We start from the raw sequence: 10,030 nt of genomic DNA, 5'->3' as shown, positions 1-10,030 counted from the left end.
GAAAAGGATGAAAACGAAACAATAAAAAAGACTTAAAGTATTCTTTAATCTTGAAGGTGACCATTCTTTGGCAGTTAAGGTGCTCTAATGTTTATGAAATTCCCTCTGAAACCTTTAAAAAAACGATCAACGTTTCTTGCGTTACTTTGACTTTTAAGTTTCGATTCTTCCTCTCCAGAAAAGGTGCTTGAGACAACAATTCAGCCACTTGGCTTTCGTTGAAAATGTCAACAAATGCTGCAGTTTGAAAAACTAAGGAATAAGAAAGGAGCTCACCTAAACAAGCTCTCTGAAATAAATACAGAAATTTTAAAATAGTTACATAAAAATCTTGGTCTTGATCATTTTTGTTTCTCCATAATCAAGATGATAAAGGCCGGCAGGCATTAAAATGAAAGAAATCAGAGTAAAGTGTATTCTTATTTTTCATCCCGATTGGTTGTAAGTACGCTTGCCAATAATTAAAGAATAATTATTCCATAAAATTGTGCTGTGAATAAGCAAAAGAAACTAGGCTGAGGCGATGCATGGGAAAAAGGATTTTAAAAAGTTGAGTCATGATTTGAGCGACTCATTATTCGTCCTCACTTCTTTTTCCTTTCCCCCTTTTTTTTTTTTTTTGGAAACCAGAACTCAAATGACAAGATACACCATTTTCTTGCCATTTATTTTCCGGGCTTTGAGTCCAAGGTGATGCATGTTTTTCCTCTCAGGAAGCCCAAAAAGGACCCGTTGAAAAAGTTCCGTATCTGCCGTCGATACCGGCCTGAAGGTGATAAAAGCCCATATTCGGCGGAATTTATGGAAGAGAAAATTAACCACCTCAGCTTCGTCGGAAGGCTCTTCGTAAACTGGCTGCTTCATGTCCTCGTAGGCCGACATAATCACTGCTTGGAATAAATTGATCAAAACGCAAATCATAACCATCATGAAGGAAGCCAAGAAGAGCCCACCCAGAGCACGGTTGGATGTGAAAGCTGTGTCCTTAAAAGCTGAGACGCAGTAGGAGAAGACAGTCTGGGCCGAATGGGTCATCATATTGTAGTTCCATTCGTATTGGCCAAAGACGAGGTAGCCAAAGGCCATGTAGACGAAGAAGTAGACTGCCACCACTAAGGCCATAGAGCAGATACCTGGCAGGGCAGCCAGAATGGACCTCTGGGCCAAGCGTACATCATAAAAGAAACGAGAGTACCTGAGGGTTTTCAGGACAATCAGAAAAGCCAAAAACCCTAGAGTGATCCTCAACGTTTTATCAATGAAAGAAACTTTATGGAAGGCGATGTATTGGTTCGGTTGACGGAGATAGAGCTCGATAAGGCTAGAAGCCAGTTTGAACTTGAATGCAAGTTGCAGAAGGAAAAAACAACACACCGCCTTTATGCCAAAGTTAATTAAATTGGAGACATTTTTTAGGTAGTTGAGTCTCTGTTGCTCCACGACGCAAAACTCATCGATGATGTAAAAAACTAGCATGTAACCCACCAGGATGAAAACAAACTTTTCCCTTCGGTCCAGCTGCTTGAAAATGGGGAGTTTGTAGGAGTGGATCCACAAAGTTGTGTTAATGGGGCCTAAATGGGAAACTTCGAAGACCACCGATATGCTGCAAAATAAGTCCGTATCAAAGTTAAAAGTTGTCATCTCGACTATTAGCGCCCAAGTATTTTCATCAAGCCAGCTGTTTTCTTCCAGTGATGCCATTCTTTTCATTGATTTGGACAGATTCTCCTTGGGATAAAAATTGAACGTATACCCTCCTGCTTCGTACACATTTCGCTCTCCGTAGGAATTGTATCTCCAGGGATCTTTGATTTTGTGGTAGGTGAAGCCCGTGAAATTGCCCAAGTGATTCACCATGGAGTCATTAACTGGGTTCATCCATGACCCGAGATAGTTCCTCTGATCCTCTTCGTCGACGCCATATTTGTGAAGGCAGTGGCTTTTACTAATCACAAATTTATTTACAAAACTGTGCGGTTGGAAGCATTCTTTTTCACTCCGCTCTGCTCTTATCTGCCTCATTTTGGGTAAACCCAGGATTTTGGACCAGGTGTCTGGGAGGAAAGTTGGCTTCAGGGGGTTGTGAATCAATTCCAGAAAGACCTCTTTCAACCAGAGGTAAATCTCATTTATTTTGCTGACTTCAAAAAGCCCCTTAGACAATTTGGACTTCATGTCTTGATTATAGTAAAAACTCGTGGTGTTTTCCATGGAGTAGGCAATGTTCAAAATGAGGATTAAAAAGACAAAGTGGCACAGGACGTCCTTCAGGAAAACGAAGGCTTGATGTCGGATTTTCTCCCTTTTCTTAAAAATGGTGATCTCGTCCTCTTCCAAGGGCTGGTACTGCTTGCTGCCTCTCATTCTTACCAGGTCGTAATGCAGTTCTCGCATATCGTCAGCATTCATGCTTGGTTCATTCAGTTTAATCTCCAGGTAAGTTTCTTTGATGGACCAAGGAATGTTTTCACAGGAATTGGGATGAAGCGATTTTAGGGATGAAAAAAAAAGAATGTTCAGCGTTTGAAGGAAAAACATGCTGACAAGGAGCGAGATGGCAGAGGCCCCCAGCCATTCTAAAGAGGTCTTGTAGTCCTGGGATGTGCCATATAATATGATAGAAAAAGAGGATGTGGCAGAAATAACCAAGACCAACACCCATGAAACATACTTGTTCCACCAAGATATGATCTGGGGCCTCTTGAAGAAAAGCATGCTGGGAGTATTGAGTGGCCTCCTTTGGTGCTTTGCTTCCTTCTTCACGTAATTATTGTTAAAACTGATGTTGGCATGGCCAACTTCCGAAGCCTCTTCCTCTGTTGAAATTATATTGGCATCCCCCTCCGGAATCGTGCAGTTGTATCGGGTTTTTGCTCTCTGCCGCCACCTAACATTTTTCTGTCCTGTCAGGTTTTGGGGATTGGAGGCAGCAGCAAAGCTGCTGTCTGGAAAACCGGGCCCTGGGAATTTCGAAGCAGTCTCTAGAAGGTAACATTTCTGCAAGAGTTCCTTCCAGTTCCTCAGATTTCCAGTCGTTAAATGAGAACACACTTTTTGCTGGGTTCCAGTGATCTTCTGGTCAGTGGGCTCTTTCTGCGAATATTTGAACAGAGCTGTTATAATCATCTGCAAAGGGACCGAAATGAAAGCACTCTGAATGCCAATTATTAGAAACCTCAGGTACTGTAGTTGTCCCGGATACATCTGCTGATCCACGTCGGCTTTGAAAAACATCATGTTGATTAGCAGGATGTAGAAGAGAGTGGCTAAGCAGCATGACAGCCTTTGAAGTCTATTGAAAGAACCAGTGCACACGTGGGCAAAAAGGGAGAACCATAAGTGATTGTCCGCAAAGTCCTTAGCAAAGCAGATGAGGAAAAAATCCAGTTTGTTTAAAGGGGCCAGCGGCTGGACCACAACAAACACCCTCTCAATCAGACCATTGTCTTTATCCAGAGCAAGCCATTTTCGGCATATGAACATCCAAGACTGCTTGGTGTACATATTTTCCACCTTGATTCTACTCAGGAACCAGTTTGGGGAAGAGCCGGCATTATCATGCCAAGCTTGAAGGCAATAGATGTCTCCTAGGTCATTCTTAGAAGTCAGGAGAAAGGTATCGATGGACCCACGGAGGAAAGGCAGATGTTCAGGGTGGCTCAAGCGATGGACGTCGCTGACTGCTTGGTCCCCTATCAATTGGATGAAAACGGTGGCCGTCGTTCCTGCCCCAATGCGGCTGCCTGTATAGACGGTGACCAAGTAGCAAACTTTATCAAAGGGATCGTTGTCAGGCAAGACAGTGGCATGGGCTCTGCTTTCTACATCAGCCTTATCTTTTCTCATTGCCCAAATAGCCAACAGGATATAGGTGAGAAAAATGAAAACGACGGTCAAGATTATCACTGGGTTTCTCTGGATTTGAGCCAACTGGACCTTTCTCATCTCTGCTGGATCAGGATAGACGGTCACCTTCCCTGCTAAAAATGTGATGTTTCCTATGGAGGTATTTCCTGTCGGTGGGTCAACAGCCCTCGTGGTACGTCTTTTGCCTGCACAGACGCAGTGTAGCTTTTGCCATGTAGTCCGAGGTCCGAGATGACAATTATCTTGTCTCCAAAGTGTTTGGGCAGCATCCAGATACAAGCAGTCCGCTGTAAACAGAGTGAGGCCAAGCCTCTGTGAGCTGTGGTCCCCTAGAAAATGGTCAGATTGGAAAACAATGGAAATGTTTTGTTTTTCAGCTTTGCTGCCTCGGAATATGGATTTGAGTAACATCTGCGAAAGGCAAAAAACGTAAGGCATCTGAATTACACAATCGTCACCTGTGGAATTCTTAGTCTTCGAGATCACTGGCTTATTGTGGGAAACATTAAAAATAGCTATGGGAGGATGACTAAGCTTGAGACCCACATATATAAAAATCTGGAAAGTGAGCTTTAGTTTTGTCATTATCTGGATTAAGATGTCTTTGGAGTTTCTGTAGACTTCAAAACTGAATCCTCCGGATGCTTCAGGAAAGTTTTGGCTGCGTTCCACCACCATCTCGAATACAGCCGTCTTTTCCTCATTTCTGGTCAGGATCATTTCAGCCACATCGGGCGCGATTTCCATCATGTCGCCGTTAGATTTCATTCCCGCCATTTTGAACCCCATCACCCTTGTGCTTATATTGTCCGAAGATGGCAACCAGAAAAATGGGTTCTTTTCAAAGTCATAAAGTACCGTAGAAATTGCTGCATCGTCGGGCAACTGGTCGTATTCCACCTGCTTCATTTTGGGATAGAAGCAGTTTTGGCAGTCTCTTCTCTTAGCAAAAGTTTCAGAAATATCCCGCTTTTCTTCTTTCTTTAATGTGATGGTCCAGTCATCAGCTTCAAGGATGGTTTCATGTTCTCCAGGGACTTTACCTTGTAAAAGGAGGTCTGCTAAGATTTCAGTGACACACATGGTTTCCTCAGCCATGATTCTGTGGCTTTGCGGGTTTTTGAACAGAGAAGCTTTGAGGACATTAGATAACCCTGCAAGAATAGCTGTTCCAAGTTCATAGATTTCCTTAGAACCTCCATTTTCTCTGTTACATCTTCTCAACCCATCAGTCACGTCCTTGAGTTTTTGGACGACAAGAAGCTGTGATTTCCTGTTGATCTCCCCGGTTTCTTGGGTTATCTGCAAAATACTTGAGATTACGTGATTTGCCTCCATGATGTTTGTTGTTGGGATCCCGGCCAAATGTTTTAAAAGAATTTCCCGCAGTTTGGTCTTAGAGGAGTGAAGTCTTGGAAGCACTTCTAGATCATTTAAAGCGGAAGCCACCATGTGGACAAAATATCCTGCCCTAAAATAATTTCCACTGTTGAGAAAATATATGATGGGAGCCGATGTTCCACCGGTTAGGCTGTGCAATTCCTTTAACACCGCCTCTGGTTCCTTGGCTTTCAGACAGCTGTGCACTGTGGTGGATAGTGTAATTTGGGAATAAGCACCAAGATCATCATATACTTGGACATGTAAGTTCAAGAGATATTGCTTAGAAGGTACACCGACGGGTAAAAAAGATGGCGGACTTTTGGATTGATCACCAAAATAGACAATGGTGCCCAAGTTACTCTTTCCTCTAATAGGCATTTCCATTGAATCTAATGCCACTTTGACCTTATAGGTAAGAGGCAAATGTTGATCTCTAAAGCCACTACAGTGAACAGAGAATTTTGTTAGGAAAGCTATTCCTGTGGGAGGGTTGAGGCTGCACTTTCCAAGCACTGGAGGTGTATTTACAACAAATGAATAGTTATAGAACAACGGCTCCTGTCCCTCCAGGCTTACTTTTAATACAAGTCTAAAGGAGAACTCTGCCATGTGCATCAAACTCAACGGTTTCACACAGAGGTATGGATTAGTTCTCCCTGTTGAAGTTCTGGAGGCCCAGTCAAATTGGAGCTCAGAAGAATTTCCTGAAAAAAGTGACCAGTGAAACCGAGGCCTATAAAACCTTCTGCAATTTAAGCATTTGCCCAAAAGGCAAAATCTTTCTGTGGGAATCACGGCTCTTCCACAGTTCTCAATGCAGGTGAGGTTCAGTGCTAGCCAAGCGTCAGGCTGCACCTGGACCTTTTGCTCAGCCTGAGCCTGTCTCCTTCCTTTATGAACCACCAGGAGAAAATAGTACGTGGTATTTTCTTGAAGTGTTTGAGGTAGAACCGTTTGCACAGGCTCTGAAGAAGCCGTCCATTTCAAATCTGCCTGAGGCGGATGACACTTCCCAGTCTCGCTCAAAGTCATGGAAATATAGTCTGTTTTTTGTTTGGAGCAGTACCAAGTGAAGGTGAGGCCTTCAAAAGGTTGGGGGGCATCTGGATCTGAAGAGGCAGATCCATTCAGAATCCAACGGTCGGAAAATCCAACTATCTGAAAATCACCTCCAGCAATGACCGCCCGGAGTCTGTTGGGTCTAATCCTGACAAACACAGAATCGTAGTCTTCTGCTTTCTCTAAAGTGTCCGTTGTGATTAATGTTACGGTCAAATTGAATAAATACAAGCCTTCGTCTAGGCTATCAGCAGGAATGTTTAAGATTAAAAGATCTTTTTTCCCAACTCCAGGAGGGTTCAAAGGTTTTGACCAGTCTGGATCAGTCTTCATATCTGGAACTTTATAGATTCTCCACATTATATGTGTTTGTCTTGGTTCTGGACAATTCACCTCAACATCAGCTGAGAGAATGAATGAAACTTTTTTACTATAAGTTAAAACAGGATTAGCATAATGAGATTCCTGGATTTTTACTCTTTTAAGGAAACAAAATCTTTGAAGGCAATCCACTGTAGACTTCAAGACCTTTGAGGTATAAGTACTGACTTTGGTTTCCAAAATGATACGCATTTGGCCGGTTCGTGTGCAATTGACTTGTGCTAGGAAGCCTGCATATAAAGCAGGATTAAAAGGAAGATCAGTTATAAAATGGGCAGCGTTTTTGACACGATCTCTGTAACTGTAAGTAGCATTCCAGAGAAGATCTTCCTTCTCTACACTCAAACATTGTAGGTTGAAGGCCCACTTGTGCTGGAGCAATGGATTCTGCAGTGGAATAAACCAAGCAATAAAGACCGAACTTGGCACAAACGAAGGGCCACTATTGAAAATGTGAATTTCTACATCTTTCTCTGAATAAGACTTCAAACGGATTCCTTTTCTGTTAAGATACAGATGGATGCTGAACCTGTACCAGCACCAGTGGACAAATTCAATGGTGATCAAGTAAGAGAGGCTTTGCTGTTGATAAAAAAGATGGTAAGTGCTGGAAGGAATGTGCAAGTCACTAGACAAACCTTTTATAAGATAGAAGAAACCCCATCTGTGGGTAAAAAAATAGGTGCCTGCCTTGATTTTCCGTGTGTTGGCAGTAAGATAAGCCAGAGGCTGATTCCTGGTCCTTAGACCTAAAATGGTACCTGAGAAATCTAATGCCCCACTCAAATCTCCAGCTTCTGCCTCTTCAAGAGCCAAAGAGAAACGAGCCACAATTTTGTCCCTGAAAGATGGTGGACTAGGAGCAATGGAGTAGTTGTTCCGTAAAGCATATGGATTGTATGTGGTAGACCAGAACCGTCTGCTCTGAGCATCCACCAGGCTGTAGATCTTTCGTTGGGACTTGGCTGAAGAGACATTCCAGAATAGACAGATAGTTCCATGAGGGATGCGGAGTAATTTGGAATGCGCACTGTAAAGATGTAATATGATGGGTTCCACCTGCATGTCCAAACTAGGCCTGACCAAAGGGCCTTGCCTGACATGGAAGGAAGGAAGGCACAGTCCTTGGTGGGTGTAGTGCGCCATCTGACAATGCCTGAAATAGGAGGAGCACCTGTAGGGCAGCCGACCATAATGGTAGCGATTACATAGTAAGGAATATGGATGATGGCTGATGGGAAGGAAAAGGGCTGAGGGGACACCCCATCTATAACGGCAATGATGGCGCCATCTTGTTTTATCAAGGCATGAACAGCAGCTTAGCCGCATTTGTTTCCAATCAGGTTTGGGGGATGTGGATGGCCAGAGCAGGAACAAAGAGACATCTTGACAATGCAACTTAATTCTCAGATGTTGGTGAAGATGATTAGGCACATTGCAGGAACAGGAGATACCCTGGGTTGCGATATGGGTAGAGGTTGGAGAAGGACGGATGTCACGTTCTTCAAAGACTAGTTCCAGCGCCACCTGTCCTGAGCACAGAAGCATGTTGTGCCTCAAAATGGATCTCCAAACCCAACGATGCTGTAGAGAAAACCCGTCCCTCAGTGGCTTCCAAGTTCTGGAAAGAAGCTGTACAATTCTGAATGAACCATCCTCACAGTTAGTGTCCCATGGAGACGAGGTCTGGGGTTTGGCTTCTTCCTGCCCATAGGTGTGGTTAGATGTCACCCATGATGGGAGCAGGCATAAAGAAAGGGGCATGATGACTGCCCATGGGAAGCTAACCCTAAACATGAAGAAGAAATGCATCTGGAAAGGTTTGGGTCAACAGCCTTAACTGCTGTAGATGGAATGACTGTGAGGATTCTAGAACCTGGCAACTAGGCAACCTCTGTTGGAGTTCGGTTGGGTTGTATTTCTGACCACCCTTTGATTATGTTGCTCTTATACGTCAGTGTTTCTCAACCTTGGCCACTTTAAAAGTGCTGGCTGGAGAATTCTGGGAGTTGAAGTCCACACATCTTAAAGTGGCTGAGGTGGAGAAAGACCGCTCTAAATGGCAAGAATTCATCAGGACCTGGGGCAGAGTTTTTCCCAATGTGCTGAGAAACAGTCGCAATCATGTTTTATTGTTGAAGAAATTATTATCATCCACAGCAACAACATTGTCATTATGTGCTTTAGGTCAGTAAATTAGATTATGATGACATTTTAAGAATTCTTAAAATCGACACTCACTGGCTGAAGGTTGACTCAGCCTTCCATCCTTCTGAAAATGAGGATCCCAGATTGTTGGGGGCAATAAGCTACTCTGTAAACCGCTTAGAGCAGGAGTCTCCAACCTTGGCAACTTTAAGCCTGGCGGACTTCAACTCCCAGAATTCACCAGCCAGCAAAGAACTTGGGAGTTCTGGGAGTTGAAGTCTGCCAGGCTTAAAGTTGCCAAGGTTGGAGACCCCTGGTTTAGAGAGGGCTGTAAAGAACTGTAAAGCGGTATATAAGTCTAAGTGCTATTGCTACTGCTATTCCACATTGAACAGGGAGGTAGAAATCAGATCGAATTGGAAACATTCCAGAAAGGTATAACAAGAATAGGCAATGTTAATATCAATCAAAGACTAACTGAACAAAACTACCGTATTTATTGAAATAAACAGGGATGTTTTAAGACAGAGAGATGCTTATAAGTGACTGATTAAGAAAGAACTTTCACTTCATTACTTTTCGTATATCATATAACAAGTACAAAAAAAGTGGCAATCCTAGAAAAGTCTACTAAGTTTTAAGAAACTGTGGCTAAAGAAAGGAAAGATAGGCAAGACAGTCAGGAGGAAAAAGTTCCAGATTTCAGTAAGGAAGTACCCCGTATATCTGGGGATATTAGTAAGAGAGGGAATCAAAGGCATAAGTGAGAGGCTGTGAGTTGAAGCTTCATTTGCCTTTTACATGCCTCACAGGCAGAAAGCACATTAAAAGGGGCCAGGTGTCAATCAGCCCCCATCTTGAATTTCTTCATCCCTATATCTCCATCTCCCCTGCAAACCCCCTCCCCCGCAAATATTTCTACTCTCTGGGGATTTCTGCACATTCTATCGGGCATCGTGTGGTGCTATCTTGGTTCTCTGTAGCAGCTGATCTTGATGTGGAGAACTTCCCACCAGTGTGTGCTGACCTTCCAAAAGGGGTACAGCATGGATTGGCCCCAGTGAAGGATCTAAAATGTACTTGGGTTTTTCTCGTTTCTGTGTTGTATACCTTTGTGTGGTTTCTTCCGCTTAGCGCAATGTGATTGGATGAGTTGGTCAGACCATAGTTACTTGCCTGAAGTCCTCGT

General features: G+C 43.4%; 1 protein-coding gene across 1 annotated transcript; it reads right to left on the bottom strand.

Annotated features, from left to right (window-relative positions):
* Positions 1–633: 633 nt before the first annotated feature.
* LOC131202011 (polycystin family receptor for egg jelly-like) lies at positions 634–8,241 on the bottom strand. Its single transcript, XM_058190514.1, has one exon. It carries the CDS (start codon positions 8,239–8,241, stop codon positions 634–636), a length of 7,608 nt encoding a protein of 2,535 aa, XP_058046497.1.
* Positions 8,242–10,030: the final 1,789 nt, after the last annotated feature.

The sequence above is a fragment of the Ahaetulla prasina genome, chromosome 7 (genome assembly GCF_028640845.1).
Source record: "Ahaetulla prasina isolate Xishuangbanna chromosome 7, ASM2864084v1, whole genome shotgun sequence".
NCBI classification, from domain to species: Eukaryota; Metazoa; Chordata; class Lepidosauria; order Squamata; family Colubridae; genus Ahaetulla; species Ahaetulla prasina.
This window is presented reverse-complemented; position numbering and strand designations above follow the sequence as displayed.

Bases quoted from the DNA above. Each gene is read 5' to 3' on its own strand.
- LOC131202011 (XM_058190514.1), bottom strand. From the start codon at position 8,241: ATGCTTCTGTGCTCAGGACAGGTGGCGCTGGAACTAGTCTTTGAAGAA.